This window comes from Heloderma suspectum, chromosome 1 (assembly GCF_057233095.1).
Source record: "Heloderma suspectum isolate Gila_16-S chromosome 1, 16-S_ref, whole genome shotgun sequence".
Lineage (NCBI taxonomy): Eukaryota > Metazoa > Chordata > Lepidosauria > Squamata > Helodermatidae > Heloderma > Heloderma suspectum.
In genome coordinates this window covers 174,194,589-174,214,338 of record NC_139458.1, presented here as the reverse complement: position 1 = coordinate 174,214,338, position 19,750 = coordinate 174,194,589, and the positions used below count along the sequence as shown (strand labels likewise).

General features: G+C 42.7%; 1 protein-coding gene across 1 annotated transcript in view; it reads left to right on the top strand.

The window, feature by feature from the left end:
• Positions 1 to 19,750, top strand: part of CACNB4 (calcium voltage-gated channel auxiliary subunit beta 4) — a 142,378-nt gene that overhangs the window by 107,574 nt on the left and 15,054 nt on the right. The window contains exons 11-12 of the mRNA XM_084810959.1: positions 1,444 to 1,595; positions 13,167 to 13,262. Coding sequence (XP_084667085.1) covers positions 1,444 to 1,595; positions 13,167 to 13,262 — 248 coding nt within the window. The remainder of the gene's footprint in view (positions 1 to 1,443; positions 1,596 to 13,166; positions 13,263 to 19,750) is intronic.

Below are 19,750 nucleotides of genomic sequence, written 5' to 3'. Positions count from 1 at the left end.
TACCGATGCAGCCTTCCTATGCCTCTTCCTCCTCAGTGCAACTTTGTGTTGCCAGGGTTCAGACTGTGGGATGACGAGAGGGGCTATATCTATGATACATGGATCTTCTTCTTACTGGAAGTGAACAAAGAAGTTGGTGATTGGATAGAAGGAGAATGAATCCTGACCCTGCCACAAGCCAATCTATGGACCTCTTGCTACTTCCATGGTGTGCCACAAATCTTGTTTGCCCCTGGCATTTAAAAAAATGTTATCTAAGGGTGCAATCCTATGGAGATAGTCATCATCCTCTGAACGCAGAGGCTGACAACTATTCAGTGCAGGGCAGCTGGAGCATGGAGGGATCCTCGCCCCCGTGCTCTGGCTGCCCTGTATTTTTGCCTGTCTAGCCGGGGAACTCCGGAACAGGAGGGGAGGAGTCTGCGTGGCACATAGGAAGCTGCATAGTGCGTCTTCCATGGTCTCCTTCCTGCCCCCAGGACTGCCCCTTTGTCAGGAGTGGTCTGGCGGCCTCTCCCAGTAGATCCCAATAGCCAACTCAAGACACAGACGAAAGGATTTCTTTTCAAAGCTTTAATCCTTTTACAACTTAACGACTCTTTCAGATGCTAATCAGCAGCAACTAAAGCAAGGAACAGCAGGGTGGCCTAAGCTTCAAGTAGGCAGTTGATCCCCGTTTGAAAGAGAGTCACTTGAAGACCCTGGACTTATGGGCTAGGGAGAGATCCTCCCTCTTTCCCTTGAGTCCACGGGAGGCGGCTGTTGCTTGTGTGCCAAACGGGCGCTACGCCTCCTTTCTGCGCCCTCCATCGCTCATCACTCTTTGCGTCTGCATCGAGCATCTAAGAAGCCCCCCTCCCGCATTCCCTCACTGCCAGAGTCGCTATCTATCCCAGGAATGCTGGCAGGAGGAATCTCTGCCAGGTGCTGAGCCTGGGAGGGATGAGCTGGCCCCTCTCCCACGGATAGCTATTGCTCCTCAGAATCCGAACTGCTCTGAGGCTCTCTGGGCTCAGTTTCCACCCTGACACCCTTTTTCCCTGTCTTTGCACTCCATTTCCATGAGCGGAGACATAGCTGGTGCGGAGAGAACCGCACCAGCTACAAGGGGCCAGGGGAGGGGGAGGGAGCACGGTTCCTGGAAACTGAAAAATCCTATGGCCCTCTAGACAGTGACTAGTGGCCATAGGATTGCTCCCTCCAGCTATGCATATGGGGTTAAGAGCATGTTGTTGACTCAAGTATTGTCAAACAAAATTCCATATTCACTATGCAAGTGTTAGTGTATAATGAGCATCAACCCGAGACATTGCAAGCTAAGCTAAAATTTAATGGTGCCTTTATGTATAATGGTAAGAGACTGCAGGTTTTGAAGAGACAGTGTAATTATTTTGGCTTGTTATGGAATATGGCAATCATGATTTCTTCATTTTCATTTTGCAGCCGAAGTGCAGAGTGAGATCGAACGAATTTTTGAATTGGCACGATCCTTGCAACTGGTTGTTCTAGATGCAGATACGATCAATCACCCAGCACAACTTATTAAGACATCCTTAGCTCCAATTATTGTCCATGTTAAAGTGTCATCTCCAAAGGTAAAACTAGTCAGTGTGTGTTTATAGTTTGCATTTGAAAGATCACATATGCCACCTTGTGTAAGTTTCCTGTTCCAAATAGAATAGACTCCTCCTTTTTAATGTTATTATTCTTTAAAATGGACATTACACTGTTGTGACCGATGAGATTATTGTGTGAATATGCAGCAACAAGTGTCTTAGGATATTCATCTCCCCTCGGGTCCCAGCAAAATGCCTCAGTGGCCCTCACGTTCTGCTTGAACTTGCACAACTATGGCAGTGCCGTGCTTATCAATATGTGAAGTGGGCTTACCAGATACCTGGGGAGATGCAAGCTCCACTCTGATTACTCCTAATCAGGCCAAAGCTAGGGAATGAGTGTATGGTATACCTTGTTTTTGTTGCTAAAGATTGCTGGGGCAGCCCGTTTCAACTCCCACATGTCTTCGTTCTGTCTTTTCTAGGACAAAAACTGTGAACCATTCAAATGTTATAGTTCCTAACATGGAGTCCTGTGAAAAATACATCTGGCTTTATGCTCAAGCCATAATATTTGTAAAATGCTTACCAGTGGAGTCTGTCCTTAAGGCCAAAACAGAGATTACTTTAAATCTGTATCTAGCAGCTACATCTCTCCCCCGCACTTCATTTTTACTCTAGAGTAGGCATGGGCCCAATTCAGATCCAGACCCTAGCATTAGGGGTAGGGGAGCTTATACGAAAGAACCGGATTGGGGCCCTGCACCTACTCGAAAGTAAAAATGAACAAAAGTCATAGCTGCTATACAGACTTTAAAGTAATCGGTGTTTTGGACCTTAGAGGCTGCAAGCAAGGCAGCTGTTCATGCAATTAAGAAGTAACTTCCAAGAAGTAACTTACAACCATTATATTATCATACAGAACTGTTGTCATGTGGAAGCATTATTTTATTCCACAGAGACATAGCATGTTCCCCATCACATTTGAACCTATCTTTAGTCTGCCAGCAGAATCACCTGTTTCTGGTCTTGATTTGACATAGTGCAATATACATTATGGTAGGGTGTGTGTATGTGTGTTTTATTTATTACACAAAGTTAATTCATTTATTGTGCATGAACATGAAGATAAATGAATTGACACTTTGCAGATGTTTGCTCAGAGGTAGAAGACTACATTCTTCTTAAGTATGCCTGAGAGGGTATAACCCAGGTACCACCCAAGAATCCCTAGACACTCAGGGATACTAAGGCAGGAAACACTCTTCTTATCTCTGTTGGGCTCTGTGTGCTTCAAGATCTTGTTTGCTGCCCCTGATCTGGACTAAAGCAGAATAATGCCCTGGAAAGGAGTGGAGAGACTCTTAACCAGACGTCTTAGGATAGCTGGACAGGGAGTTCAAAAGTGGTGGCCTGCTCCCACATTTACAGTGGGTGCTTTCCTCTCCCCTGGTGTAGCCCTCTATTTCTCCCCATCTGCATCCTTCTCTAATTTTTGTCTCCCCACTTTTCTTTGTGTAGAGATACCAGATGTTTTAAAAGTATGCAACATTTCCCAGCAGTTCACATCGAGTTAGCATGTACGCTTACTACTGCTGCTGGTATAGCCATGGTGGTTAAGGGCATATACTATGAGTTCATAGATCTAATTTCCCTTAGCTCATGAAATCACTGGGTTATCCTTAGGCAAGCTATTGTTTTTCAGCTACAGTTTCCCATTTACCAAAGAAGGCATTCAAGATGGTTTACAAAATTGATGAAACAACTGTAGAAACAAACCTTCTGAAGGCAGGGTGCAGTGGCCTACTCTGCAGGACTATTGAAAGGATTATTGAGATATGTGAAGATTTTGAACACTTATTTGTATTTATTACATTTATATCTCACCCTTCCTCCAAAAAGCTAAGGGCACCAAACATGGTTCCCCACCTCCATTTTATGTTCACAACAAGCCTGTGAGGTAGGTTAGGTTGAGAGATAATGGTCATCTGGCAAACCTCATGGTTGATTGGAGATTTGAACCTGGATCTTCCCAGTCCTAATTTGACACTCTAACCACTACACTACACAGACGCTCATTCAGAAACAGCACTACATAAATACAAAGTTGGTGTTGATTGTAGATCAGTTTGATTGCAACTTTGATTCATCTGAATTTAATTTAAAACAAATACACAAAGATTCAAGGGCATCATCCATTCAGAGTTATGTATCATTTTATAGAATAATTTAGCTTGCATGGATCTCCAAGCATTCTTAAATGTTACTTGCACTGTAACAAACTCAGTGGATATAAATCTTTCCAAACAGATGTCCGTTTTCCATCTGTCCTTAAGAATTTCAAGAGCAGGCTTCTTTAGTTCCTTGCAGTGCAATCCTATATGTGTCTACTCAGAAGTAGGCCCTGTTGAGTTCAGTGAGACTTACTCCCAGGTGTGTATAGAATTGCAACCATAGCCACCTTCTTTTGCCAATTTGTAGCAAGCTGAGGAACTGTTTTAAAATCCCATTTGAAGAGGTCCAAATGTAAATAAATATGTGTGTGGATACTGACCTGGTTTGCATGGCATAACACCCCAGGTTGTCACCCTTGTTTGTATCAGGGTGGCTTGCCATGATGTTCAAACCCAGCATGGTTTCCTTGGTGTGATTTGTTAACCACACACAAGCCACACTGAGAACCCATAGCTTGTTGGGTTGTTCAGGGTGGCTTGTCCTCAAAGTGGCTTGTCATGATGTGTGAATCCAGCAGAGTGGCTTATTATGACATGGTTTGTCAGAAAGGACTACGGAGCCACTGGCAAGAGGGGTGAAAAACCTGATCGCTTCTAGCAGTCTCACTAGTGCAGTGTCCCTCCTCCTCCCTCCCTCACCATCTGCCCTTCCTCCAATAAATCAATAAGAAATGACACTTGTTAATTTTTTCCTTCACTTCATTGCCTCCCTAGACAGTAACACTTAAAAAAAAAAACTTTGGGGAGATCTTATTTTATATTTTATATTTTATAAAATTTTATAAAAATTTTATATTTTTTTCCACCTTCAGGGAGATCTGTGGAAATTTAACTTTTTTCTTCTTTTTTTTTTTTTAACTTTCAGGGAGATTTATGCATTTATTCGCAGTAACTAAGGCGCTTTCACGAATTTGTGCAAAGCTCCCCAAAAAGGAAAAATAACATTAAATATGCACAAATCTCCCTGAAGGTGAAAAAAAAAAACTACAACTCTACATTTGTGCTCATTAGCGGAGTTGGCTGCTGAGGTTGTGCTGCAAAGGCCCATGGGATATGTGTTGGGAGAGGGCGGGAATGACTAAGGGAGAAACAAGATACGGCAAGCCACGGAACGCCTGATTGTCTGTTGGGAGTTATGTGGTTTAGCAACTAAACAACCAACCCACTGTGGCTTATCGTGATGTGTGAACTATATGTGTGTGGGTGTGTGCACATGTGTAGATCGATCAATCGCAGCTAAGAATTAATTCTAAAGATAATTAATTAATTAAAAAAAATTATCTCGCTCCTCAGTCAAAAAAAGCTCCCGGAGCAGCTTACAATCAATGAACAAAGAAGACAGTACCTGCCCACAGGCTTACAATCTAAAAAAGACATGACACACAAGGAAAAGGCATTGGGGAGGGAAGAGGGATTAGCAGTTGGTCCATTACTTGTACTGCGCTTGTTGTACAACATCAATCTTCTTGGTTAAAACTCTAATCTGGAAAATTGTAGTGAATAACTATGATGCTATTCATAAAACCTTATTATTTTAAAGTTAAAAATTCCTCCATATTTGAGGAGAGAGTACCCACATCCTAGGTTTGGAGCTGATGCAGGGATGTGGGTGTCCATGACTTACAATGTCTTTTTATTTTACAAAAAGCAGCCATGAGGGAGGGTAATCTGGATCAGGGCCATGGCACAGGGAATTTAACCCTTTGCTCCTGTGCCAGTTCCCTGAATTCACCCCACCCCGCAAAGCTGTGATTAGCCACAGACTGGTAAATTTACAGGCTTAAACTTAAGGCTTTAGATCGGCCTTCCCCAACCTGGTTCTCTCCAGATGTATTAGACTTCTGATCACTCTGAAAAGCCAAGCTGGCTGGGAATAATTGGAATTTCAGTCCAACACATTTGGAAGGAACTAGGTTGGTGAAGTCTGCTCCAATTCTGTACGGTTACTGGGAGTAAGTCCCATTGAATTCCAGTGAGATTTATTTCTGAGTTGATGTGCATAGAACTGTACTGATGGCCCATAGTTTTTCCCCTCTGCAGCTAATAACAACTTTGGGGAGGGGAGCAATTCAGATATGGACTTCAGCATAGGGGCAAATGGTTAGCTCCCACCCCCACTTCCAGTCCAAATCACACACACATACACACACACACACACACGCACTACAGCTGCTTCTTATAAACTAAAGAGATGTCAGGAGTTCCAACTCCCATGTCACTCTCACGTCCAACTCCCATAGATGAACTTCCACATCATGTGCAGTTTGACCTAGTAACTGAGTCAGAAAGTAGTTTACTCCCAGACTGATTCCGTCATCTTGAAAGTGTTTAATATAATCTTACTACACTATTGGCCTATTTATTTGTACTTACCTGCCGAGATGTTATCAAACATCCCTGTGGTGTTCATTATTGCGCTAGGTAACCTGTTCTATTGTAACAAAGAGAATGGTACCCAAAAGCGGAGGTGAGGCAAGCAAGCGGGGAACGCTGTTCTGTTGGCCCAAAGGTCCTAGAGTAAAACACTTTAAACAATGGAATTAAATTATAGTATATAGAGAGGCACTGCAGAACTTCAAATTCTGCCCACCTTTTACATTCAAATTATGAACATCAGGTAACAACATATAATGAACTAATTGAGATCCATAAGTGTTTAAATACACCCCTAACCCCCAAAATGCGTTGAATCTAATGAAGTCTTTGTATGTAACATCACTACTGTACAGTGTGCTGCAGTCTTCTAGGTGAATACAAAATCTTACTAGTTTACTACACCTGTGGCAGTAGTGAGAATGAAATTTTAAAAGACTGAGACTGGTAAGAATGGCCATAGTAAGCAGATTGCCCTGCTTCTCAGCCCCTCGCCCTTAAACTGAGGAGGGATTACTCCCACGACCCGGATGGATGCAACATATGAGTCATTCAGGCTGTTATGGGAGGGAGATGAGGGTTGGCAAAAGAAAGCCCTACTTCTGAGAGGTGTCGAACCAAACTGGGGCATTTACAAGCAGAATTCTCGATGCCAAGGGCCAAACGAGACATTGCACACAGGTACGTATAACAAATAGTTGAGGTTGTCACTTTCTAAACAGGAAAGGTTGCCTCTTGGCTGGGTGACTGGGATTAGAGAGGCAGCCAAGAGAAGGAATACTTGATCCTTCACCCACCCTCCAGGTCTCCACTAAAATTTTCCCACCAAGTGGTTTGTTGCCCTATGAAGTTCAAGGGCAAATACATTTAGTGCAAGGGAAAACACAAGTGGGGAGCAACTTGGAGTGGGAATATGGGGTGAAAGGAACCATTTATCTGATCCCAATCACCCTTCTGGAAGCAGTTATTGCTATTTAAAAAAGGCTGCTGGGATAATATTACACTATGTGCATGTAAAGTTCATGTTTGTACACTGAATGCTTTGAGATTCAGGACCAAATGTAATATGGATGAAAATTTTGCTTTTCTCCTGGAAGTATTGTTACTCAACATTTTTAATCCTTTTATTTGCAACACAACAACAACAGCCAAAAAAAAGGGGGGGGCGGGGATTCATATCATACAACGTATCAATGCCCAGTAATTATTAACATCTCCCTTGATACAGGAAAAAAGAACACAAAGAGGAGGAAAAAGGATGTAACAATTCCTTTTGTTTCCAATTTGAAATACATACTAATATAAGCAGTCCATATATCTAAATAAGCATCCATATGACTTTGATGGTTATAGGAGATAGACTCAAATGTAGCAAGAGCAGTGAGATCTTCAGACCACTGAGTGATAGGTGGTGGGTGTTTTTCCTTCCAAGCTTGAAGTAGAAGTCTCTTTGCAACTCTAAGGGCTCTCACTATCCACTTTTGTTGTCCATCTACTAATCCCACATCACAGAGTTGTAATTTAAAAGCACATTTACATCTACTATTATCACAGATTTTTCAAGAGCAAAGTGTATACAAGTAACTTCCCACCAAAAAGAAGCCACTACAAGACATGCCCACATCATATGCCTCACTGAGGCATTGTCCTCATTACATCACCAGCAGCTAGCTGAGCTAGCCAGCTTCTTCTTAGCAAGCCTCTGTAGTGTCCAGTATACATGAAATATCATTTTTTGTTAAATCAGTCTCAGTTTTAAATCTACAGAAATATCATTCCATTCATCTCAGACCTTCTGAACATCTACATTGTTGTTGTTGTTCAGTCGTTCAGTTGTGTCCGACTCTTCGTGACCCCATGGACCATAGCACGCCAGGCGTTCCTGTCCTGCGCTCTCTTCCGGAGTGTGCTCAAGTTCATATTCATTGCATCGGTGATGCTATCTAGCCATCTCATCCTCTGTCGTCCCCTTCTCCTTTTGCCTTCAGTCTTTCCCAGCATCAGGGTCTTTTCCAGAGAGTTTTCTCTTCGCATTAGGTGGCCAAAATATTTCAGCTTCAGTATCTGTCCTTCCAATGAGCACTCAGGGTTGATTTCCTTTAGGATGGACTGATTTGACCTCCTTGCAGTCCAGGGGACTCGTAAGAGTCTTCTCCAGCACCACAGTTCGAAGGCATCAATTCTTCGGCGCTCAGCCTTCCTTATAGTCCAGCTCTCACAGCCATACATTACTACTGGGAAAACCATAGCTTTGATTAGACGGACCTTTGTCGGCAAGGTGATGTCTCTGCTTCTTACTATGCTTTCTAGGTTTGCCATAGCTTTCCTCCCAAGGAGCAAGCGTCTTTTAATTTCATGGCTACAGTCACCGTCTGCGATGATCTTGGAGCCCAAGAAAGTAAAATCTGTCACTGCTTCCATTTCTTCCCCTTCTATATGCCAGGAAGTGATGGGGCCAGATGCCATGATCTTCGTTTTTTTAATGTTGAGTTTCAAACCAGCTTTTGCACTCTCCTCTTTCACCCTCAACAAGAGGCTCTTTAGATCCTCTTTGCTTTCTACCATTAGGGTGGTATCGTCTGCATATCGGAGGTTGTTGATAATTCTCCCGGCAATCTTAATTCCGACCTGTGATTCATCCAACCCGGCGTTTCTCATGATGTACTCTGCATATAAGTTAAATAAGCAGGGTGACAATATGCAGCCTTGTCGTACTCCTTTCACAATTTCGAACCACTCGGTTGTTCCATGTCTGGTTCTTACTGTTGCTTCTTGACCCTCGTACAGGTTTCTCAGGAGACAGGTAAGGTGGTCTGGTACTCCCATCACTTTAAGAACTTGCCACAGTTTGTTGTGATCCAAACAATCAAAGGCTTTAGCATAGTCAATGAGCAGAAATAGACATTTTTCTGGAATTCTCTTGCTTTCTCCATGATCCAGCAAACGTTGGCGATTTGATCTCTAGTTCCTCTGCCTCTTCTAAACCCAGCTTGTACTTCCGGTAGTTCTCGGTTTGCATACTGCTGAAGCCTAGCTTGTAGGATTTTGAGCATCACCTTGCTGGCATGTGAAATGAGCGCAATTGTGTGGTAGTTTGAACACTCTTTGGCGTTGCCCTTCTTTGGAATTGGAATGTAAACTGACCTTTTCCAGTCTTGCAGCCATTGTTGAGTGTTCCAAATTTGTTGGCATATTGAATGCAGCACTTTAACAGCATCATCTTTTAGGATTTCAAATAGCTCAGCTGGAATACTGTCATCTCCACTAGCTTTGTTGTTAGTAATGCTTCCTAAGGCCCACTTGACTTCACTCTCGAGGATGTCCGGCTCAAGTTCAGTGGCCGCACTATCATGGCTATCAGGGACATTCAGATCTTTCCTGTATAGTTCTTCAGTGTATTCTTGCCACCTCTTCTTAATCTCATCTGCTTCTGTTAGGTCCCTGCCTTCTTTGTCCTTTATCATGCCTGTCTTTGCACAAAACGTTCCCTTGAGATCTCCAATTTTCTTGAAGAGATCTCTAGTCTTTCCCATTCTGTTGTTCTCCTCGATTTCTTTGCATTGTTCATTTAAGAAGGCCTTCTTGTCTCTCCTTGCTATTCTCTGGAACTCTGCATTCAGTTGGATATATCTTCCCCTTTCTCCCTTGCTTTTCGCTTCCCTTCTTTCTTCAGCTACTTGTAAAGCCTCATCAGACAGCCACTTGGCTTTCTTGTATTTCTTTTTCTTTGGGATGGATTTCGTTGCTGCCTCCTGAACAATGTTACGGACCTCCGTCCATAGTTCCTCAGGCACTCTGTCTATCAGGTCTAATCCCTGAAATCTATTCCTCACCTCCTCTGTATATTCATAAGGGATATGATTTAGGTCATACCTGAATGGTTTAGTGGTTTTCCCTACGTTCTTCAATTTAAGCTGAAATTTTGCAACAAGAAGCTCATAATCTGAGCCATAGTCAGCTCCAGGTCTTGTTTTTACTGACTGTATAGAGCTTCTCCATCTTTGGCTGCAAAGGACATAATCAATCTGATTTCGATATTGACTATCTGGTGATGTCCATGTGTAGAGTCACCTCTTGTGCTGTTGGAAAAGAGTGTTTGCTATGATCAGCATGTTCTCCTGGCAAAACTCTATTAGCTTTTGTCCTGTTTCATTTTGTGTACCAAGGCCATGCCTGCCTGTTATCCCAGTGATTTCTTGACTTCCTGCTTTAGCATTCCAATCCCCTATGATGAAGAGGACATCTTTTTTTGGTGTTAGTTCTAGAAGGTGTTGTAGGTCTTCATAGAACCGATCAACCTCAGCTTCTTCGGCCTCAGTGGTTGGGGCATAGACTTGAATTACTGTGATGTTGAATGGTTTGCCTTGGATTCGTACTGAGATCATTCTATCGTTTTTAAGATTGTACCCCAGTACTGCTTTTCCCACCCCTTTGTTGACTATGAGTGCTACTCCATTTCTTCTAAGGGATTCTTGCCCACAGTAGTAGATATGATGGTCACCTGAATTAAATTCGCCCATGCCTGTCCATTTGAGTTCGCTGATTCCCAAGATGTCGATATTCAATCTTGCCATCTCATGTTTGACCACCTCTAGCTTACCTTGATTCATTGATCTGACATTCCAGGTTCCTAAACAATATTGTTCTTTACAGCATCGGATTTTCTTTTCACCACCAGACACATCCACAGCTGAGTGTCCTTTCGGGTTTGGCCCAGCCGCTTCACTCTTTCTGGCGCTACTTGGAAATACCCTCTGCTCTTCCCCAGTAGTATATTGGACACCTTCCGACCTGAGGGGCTCATCTTCCGGCGTCATCTCTTTTAGCCTTGTGATACGTTCCATGGGGTTTTCTTGGCAAGGATACTGGAGTGGGTTGCCATTTCCTTCTCCAGTGGACCACATTTTGTCAGAACTCTCTGCCATGACCTGTCCATCTTGGGTGGCCCTGCATGGCATAGCTTATGGCTTCACTGAGTTACGCAAGCCCCTTCGCCACAACAAGGCAGTGATCCATGAAGGGGAACATCTACATTACTACGTTCCAAAAGACTTATAAACAGCTATTGTAAGCTTACCTTTCTGTAAGGAACCAATTAATTCCTTACAGGGGGGTTGGACTCAATGGTCTTGTAGGCCCCTTCCAACCCTACTATTGTTGTTCAGTTGTTAAGTCGTGTCCGACTCTTCGTGAGCCCCTGGACAATAGCACGCCAGGCCTTCCTGTCCACCTCTCTCTCGTGGAGTGTGCGAGTGTGCAACCCTACTATACTATTCTATGAGTTCTTCCAACAGTGCAAGAAGTGTTGAAGCGCTCATTACTTGATGGCCCATATATAGACTCCAACAAATGAAGCTGAATGTACTGCCAACTAGCACTAGACATCTTCATGTAAAGTTTAGTTTGTACATTGAATGCTTTGAGATTCAGGACCAAATGTAATACAGATGAAAATTTTGCTGTTCTCCTGGAAGTATTGTTACTCAACATAGGTGAGCTGGTGAACTGACACCTTCATTTCTGCTGGTGTTAGTGTCAGATTCTTAAATGGATGTGGAGAGCAATCCTTTACGTATTATATTTTATTGATGATTACTTGATACTTCAAAGCAGGACAAAGCAATATTGCTGTTTTTAAGTTCCATATGAAGTATGTTATTTGGATCAAATTCTCAGAGTTAAACATGTTGGCTGGGAGAAGACTAATACCCAGAAGAGGAAAAACCACAGAGGCAAAAATGGAATAAGTATTTAAGTAAGGAACAAAACTGGAAAAGTCAAATGTTTATAATACAAAGGGACTTGTTGAGAATGGTCATGGTACAGAGTCACAATATGTCCATATAAAAATCCTGGTTAATTTGATTCCTGCTAAATCATACTTAGATCTAGACGTGTACAGAATTCATTGAAGAGCAAGCACAGTGATGGCTGACAGCTGGTTACCGAGTCTGTTTCCACAAACTCTTCACCAAGAGCCATATTATATGTTAACGTTATCAATCTTCAATGACAATCTTACAGTTCCTCAGTGCTAATCGTGGCATCAAGCTCTCCAGGTAGCTGGTATCCAAAATCTGGAATATATTCAAAATAGCATTAGGCCAATCCTGAGAAAAGCCAATTCAACAAATTTTAAAAAGAACGATTGCAAGCATATATGTTATTTGTAGCTTTAAGAACTCTTATAAATGTCTATATCAAGTTTAATCTCCTATTCCTCACATTTAAGTTTCTCACAGACCACTGTAAAATCACCTACAGAACACCTTCTGTCTTCACACTGGCCAGGGCAGAAGGTGGGGCCCCTGGCTTTTTACCTGTGTGGGTGTCCTTGGTCATCCATTAAAAAATGTAGTAAATATGCCAGCTTCTGCATTCTGGGGGCATGTCCAGGCAACAAAATCCTCTCCCGAGCTTCCCAAACACACCCCTTTTTGCCATTTCCATTGGCAGAGCAGTGATAGCAGAACAGGCATGGCAGTACACTTTCCATGACCATGCACAGCAGAAGAGGTCGGTGGTATCCTATGCTATCTGGAACACTCTTCCAGGGGGCATAGAATACTAGCCTTAATCTGACCCACATATCCTCTGTCATCTAACTGTATTTCAGTTTTCACTCCCATCTTTGAGCTTTCAGCTTCTCTCAATCAAGGTGTCTACTTTCCTCCTTCAAATTCCACTCCTAGTGCAGCCTTCCCCAACATGGTGCCCTTGAGATGTTTTGGTCTAGAGTTTCCATCACTGGCCATGCTGGCTGGGACTGATGGAAGTTGTAGTCCAAAACATCTGGAGGACACCAGGTTGAGGAAGACTGGTATAGATAGTGGCCAACTGACACACAACGTAAGGTGTCCATACCATAGTGCATAGCCACCCTCCCAATGACATTCAGGAACTGAATTTAGATTCATTTGTGAAGCATGAGATGCATCAAATATTTACTTGTTATACAGTCTGGAAGTAATCTCACCATCATACTCGTGTTCTCTTCTTTCAGGTCTTGCAGCGACTGATCAAATCGAGAGGAAAGTCACAAAGTAAACATTTGAATGTTCAGTTGGTTGCAGCAGATAAACTTGCACAATGTCCACCAGTAAGTAGACTGGGAAAGATTTTCATTCTGTGGGGCCATGCAGATTTGCATGACCACATTTTAGGGGTCATGCAGATTTGCACATTAGCAAAAGCTGTTGTACTGATGTAACACTGCTGTACTGCCATGGTCCACCCTTAATGACTGGGGTATCAATGGCAGCCGATCAATCACTGAATGTGTTGGAAGATAGGTCACAAGTCTCACAGAGGGAAACACTCATCTTTCTACTGCCTCCCAATGTTCACGGCAGTGACGTGCTATGACGTCTAGCATTATAGTAGCAGTGAAGTGTAGTGTTCCTTTCTATATCATCCCCCTTCTTTTCCACCCACAACGCCAGACAGATTTCCAATGGTAGAATGAAAGCCTTGTCAAGTTGTGAGGTCCAGTGTATTGCCTTTCTGTCATACAGTAATTTTCCACTGATTTGTAGTTGTGATAGTGAAGGGAAAGGAAAACTCAATGCCTGCTGCTCAAATAATACTCAGCGGTAAGTAAAATGAAGATAGAAAGTGTTAATTATGTTCCATATACTTGCACATTATATTGTGCAATTCAGTGAACACTCTTGAAACAATCCAGTTGCAATCAAAACATTTGAATTAATTGAATTGTTCCCCATTGATTTCATATAAATGAAGGCTTTTCATTTGAAAACTGTTTCCAAATACTTTAGCTGTGAAATCTTCTCCCACTCCAGTTTGTACTAGTGAAGAGAGAGAGAGACAGGCAAACACAGGCAGTCTGAGTGAAATTGCCACATATCCTTGGAGTCCATTCTACTGTCTGTGGAGGCTGTGAACTTTGCCTTGGAGTTGAAAAGCTGAAGCAAAGTGAATTAATTGTGTTTGAAAAGGGTCTGTAAGTCTAAACACTATTCACATTTTATTTGTTGTTGTTGTTTATTCGGTCAGTCACTTCTGACTCTTCATGACTTCATGGACCAGCCCACACCAGAGCTTCCTGTCAGCTGTCGCCACCCCCAGATCCCCCAAGGTCGAGTCCGTCACCTCCAAAATATCATCCATCCATCTGGCCCTTGGTCGGCCCCTCTTCCTTTTGCCTTCCACTTTCCCTAGCATCAGCATCTTCTCCAGGGTATCCTGTCTTCTCATGATGTGGCCAAAGTACTTCAGTTTTGCTTTAATATCATTCCCTCAAGTGAGCAGTCTGGCTTTATTTCCTGGAGTATGGACTGGTTTGATCTTCTTGCAGTCCAAGGCACTCTCAGAATTTTCCTCCAGCACCACAGTTCAAAAGCATCTATCTTCCTTCGCTCAGCCTTCCTTATGGTCCAGCTCTCGCAGCCATAGGTTACTACAGGAATACCATTGCTTTAACTATGCGGACCTTTGTTGTCAGTGTGATGTCTCTGCTCTTCACTATTTTATCAAGATTTGTCATTGCTGTCCTCCCAAGAAGTAAACGTCTTCTGATTTCCTGGCTGCAGTCAGCATCTGCAGTAATCTTTGCGCCTAGAAAGACAAAGTCTGTCACTGCCTCTACGTTTTCTCCCTCTATTTGCCAGTTATCAATCAAGCTGGTTGCCATAATCTTGGTTTTTTTGAGGTTTAACTGCAACCCAGCTTTTGCACTTTCTTCTTTCACCTTTGTCATGAGGTTCCTCAGCTCTTCCTCGCTTTCAGCCATCAAAGTGGTATCGTCTGCATATCTGAGATTGTTAATGTTTCTTCCAGCGATTTTAACTCCAGCCTTGGCTTCATCAAGCCCAGCACGTCACATGATGTGTTCTGCGTACAGGTTGAATAGGTAGGGTGAGAGTATACAACCCTGCCATACTCCTTTCCCAATCTTAAACCAGTCTATTGTTCCGTGGTCTGTTCTTACCATTGCTACTTGGTTGTTATACAGATTCCTCAGGAGGCAGACAAGATGACTTGGTATCCCCATACCACCAAGAACTTGCCACTTTTTAGGTGTGTGTAATACTGTCTATGCTCTCAGATTCATTGCCAGGTTCCTGTGGAAATGGTATTTATATGGGCTCTACTCTAGAACTTGCTCTGGAATAATGGGAAAGGGGAGTTTGTTAACTCAAGGGAAAAATAAGAGTATGAGTTCCTTTCTTAGGCAGGACAGGTGGGAATAAGAATATACTCTGTCCCATTGTAAGAAAAAAACCCTGCAGATGGTGTATGCCAGCCTTCCCCAACCTGGTGCCCTCCAGATGTTTTGGACTACAACTCTCAGAATTCCTGTCTATTAGACATGCAGACTGGGGCTGATGGGAGGTGATGTTCAAAACATTTGGAGGGTACCAAGTTGGGGAAGATGGGTGTATGCTCTCAAGCTCCCTGATCAGAAAGATTTGCCACCCAGTATCCCATCGATGGTGGTCTTTTACACATCCAGCACTGCAAGGTTCATCTCTTAGCCATCCATGCTGCCCAATATAGGTTTCATATGGCTTGAGAAGAGCACAGCTTTATGTTATAGAAGCTACGATGGGAAATTGTAATTTAAAAAAGCAACGTATCACCAAAACCAAATTAATGTCCACTGCCACCTCCTCCAAGAAGCCTGAAATTGGGACATATCCAAATTGTATGTCTAAGGCGTGCCGTCATTGCTGAACATACACCCTTACTTCTCACCGCTTCTCTTACTAGCTGTATTGAAGCCCTATTAGCCCTATATACCATCTTCTCCTGAATGGGTTTGAGCCTAGCAGCCTGATCCTACAAAGAGTTAGTTGTGCTTTGTAGACTACTGAAATCAACAGGCATAGGCATTGCTCACTCTGCATAAGACAAGGCTGTAATATCCAATGAGGATGTTCAGTCTGGAATACAAGTTTGCATTGATTTGGTAGGATTACTTCACCAGACTCCCCACCCCATTGGTGCCTTAGTCTATTTTTATCAAAATGTTATACTGAGATGTCCAGTATATTTTGCAATTTTAGGCGGACACTCAAAGATGAGGCCTGCTTCTTCTCCCAAAATGGTTTCCTATAGGTATGCTTTTTTATCTGACAATACTGTTGTTCTACCAACTAGTTTTTAAGCACCCAGGCAACCATGTGTCTGACAATGTTTTTGTTGTTGGCTCTGTCCATGACATTGAAGTAAGGATCACATTGTCATTGTTTGACAATTACTATCATGTATGTCCTATTTACACTCCTCTGTGGTAACTCTTACAGATCATGGAAGCATTTTGTGCAATTGTATTAATTTGGCATCAAGAGACATTCATATTTCTGGATTGCATAGTAATGCTAGCGCTGATCATCCCTACATGATTAGAATCAAATCAGGGGGATTGCGGTGCACACTCTGCCCAGCCCCCTGTTGTATTCCTGTTGCTTGGCTCCATCATCCTTCATGCACTGGAGAGGGAATGTTTGCAGCTCAGAGCCTGCTCTATTTGTTTAGGCTTCCCATGTGAGAAGAGTTCTAAACCATATGAGAACCTTGCATGAATAGAGCAGACTCACTGCTGCAGAAGTTACCCCTCCAATGCATGGAGGAGGATGGAGCTGAGGGGTGGAATGTTACGAAGGGGACAGGATCAATGAGCACTGCCCCACCATTCCTCTCGCATGATTTGAATCTCGTGGAGGGTGAACGCTTGAAGAAGACTTTTGCGTCTTCAAGAACTTGGATTGCATTGTAAACCTAGACTCATCTGGAATATTAATGATCTTTCTTTATCAGTTCCAAATCCTCATGAATTTTTCACAGTGGCCACACAGGCTGGTGCCAAGATCAGCTGTCATTGCATGGATAAACACCAGCTGTTACTTTGCATGGCATCATAACATAGGAACTAGGTGAAGAAAGAAGTTTTTAAAAAGTCCATCAAATACCCTAGATGGATTCTATTGTTTTGCCTTGCATATTGTAAAGAATGCTAGTCCTTATTTTAAGACAGGTGCTCCAAAGCCCTAAATTCTCTCTGAACCATCTCAGTAGCAATTACTAAACTGTTTCTGGCTTTCTACTGTTACTAAAGGGTGGTGATACAATTGATCGGGTAAATATCAGTTTCTAGGAGGAGCAGACCCTCAAATATATTCAGACTAAATTCAGCCAATCATATAAACTGTGAACAAATTGGTGCTGGTACACACATATTCAATATGATTAGTGGTTCCATGATCCATATCCTCATTACTGCTTGGAGCTCCATGGCTTTATCACACTCATCACCAGACTACTGTAATTTTTTAAAAATTATGTTAGGCTGCAATCCTATGCACACTTACCTGTGAGTATGCCCCATTACTTCTGAGTAAACCACATATGTGCTGTTAGTGAATCCAAAGAACAATGAATGGGTAGAAAATCTATCTAGAATTCTTTGTGCTGCTATTTTTTACCTTCGGTCAGTGTTAGCAGGCCTTTTAGTTGGGGCACCTGGGAAGTTCCTCTGAGTTGCAGGTGTGGAGGCCTGAGGAGGTGGTGGCAGCAGTAAATTGTGTCTGATAGTGTCATGGTGCCCCTGCCTATCTTTACATATAATATAATATAATGTAATGTTATATAATGTAATAAATGCATTAGTGCATTTCTGTGAATCCGTGCACAAGTGCTAGCGGAAGACTTCTCCGCGAAGAGCCACAGTTTATTGGGGATTGTGTTGCAATATGAGAATTATGGTGAATAAGGGAGATGTAGACTGCAGCAGATAAATCTAGCGGTCCATAAAAAGGTCTTGAAAATAGCTTGTTCGAAACTTTGTGCAACAGCTTGGGCAAATGGAAGAACTTCTGTGGATTTGGGGGTCACATTTTTCATGCAACACTCTTCTGCTAGGTTGGAAACAGCCTTTTCATGAGTTGAACAAGGGCACTACTAGTGGAAAGGCACCTTTGGATCAAAGCCTCTGGCTTTTGGTACGTGAATGAATCAGCCAGAACCACATTTGAAAACGGTGCCTGATGCCTTAAGACCTACTTTGCCAACAAATGTGAAGGACTGACTAAAAGGCTGGTATGTTAGTACAGTGTCAGAGTTTGTTGCCTTGTACCAGCATAACCCATGGTATGTTTTAGAGTTAGGCAAGGGTTGTTTAACCCTCACATAATACACACTCACTGGGTTCACATGACACGCCAAAGCCCGAGTGGGGGTTGCATATGAAGTCAGGTGCTGCGGCTCATCATGGGTTAAATAACCCATGATGAGCTGCAGCGTGTCATCCAAACCCTGGTCATTGTGTGTGGTGTTGTAATGCTGTGGATACAATGACTAATACTGCAAAAGCAGCACCCGTGCATTCTTCTCAACAGGAAAAACCTCAGGTCTATTTGCACTGCTGGTACAAGGCAACAAGTAGGAGTTGCCTATTCAGAATGGCAGCCACACATGCCCCACACATGTTGCAGCCTCGCCATGGGTTATTTAACCTACAGTGGGCTGTTGTGCTGTGCGAACAACCCCATTGGCTTTGTAGGATGGGTTGTGGTAGGAGTGGCGTCAAATCAAATATGTACTTCTAGCTACTATGGAGTCATAAGCATATTACAGTTTTAATAGAATTGCAGCTATTCTAGATGGACTTGCCTTACCTAAGACATTGCTACAGGTATATGAGTGTATTTATTTATGAGAGTGCTTTATACCACTTATTGCTATGTGTGCCTTATTGTGTAAGATCTATAAAGCTGCATAGACTTTCAGTGGAGCAGGGTGATTCTCCCTTCTCCTGCAGGCCCCCCCCCCATCCTCAAAATATGCTCTAGAGGGTTGGGGGACCTACCAAAGCAGATCTGGGGAAGGTACGGGTGTGGCGGGGGGAGGAGGGGAAAGTGCTGTTATATCTGCAGAAGTCTGTTTGTGTGACTTCAGCTTTTGTCTTTTATTTTTTTTTCTTTAGCTCTATTAGCTTTTTTTTTTTTTTTAGCAATTTGCTTCTCAAAATCCTTCTTGGCTTCCTGCTTTATAAATTTACATTAGTTTGCCATATATATGGAGGGTTGGGTGTTTATTAGGCCCACAAATTGGATATAATCTGTGATCAATCTATGACATGTAAGAATTGAAAGGTGGAACTAGATATTGTACATCATACAGGGCTGCTGTAAAAATTAGCAATGACTCTACTTCATGTACAGTCCTCTCCCTTTCACCCATGACATACAGTAAAATTATTATTACTGGCATGATTTATTACATATTTATCCTGCCCTTCTCCTAACATCACACAGTGCCTGTTTGGGATGGACCATGGCGAAGCACACAGTATCACAACACAGGTATGCCTAAAGTTATGGGGAGAGGGCTGGACATAAATCTGCAGTTTCAGTGGCTGCCAGGTAACAAGGGAAGCATTTAAATGTGCTCCAAAACATTCTTATTGTGAAAGCTCTAGAAAACTCCATAGATGCTCATTGATCTGGTTCGCATGTAACAGCAACCTGTTGCCTGCCTATTCCGCATTTACTGCACAACTAGGGATGTCGGAGAAATCCGTTAACAGATTCAAAGGAGTTTTGAATTCTGTGACTCCAACCTGAG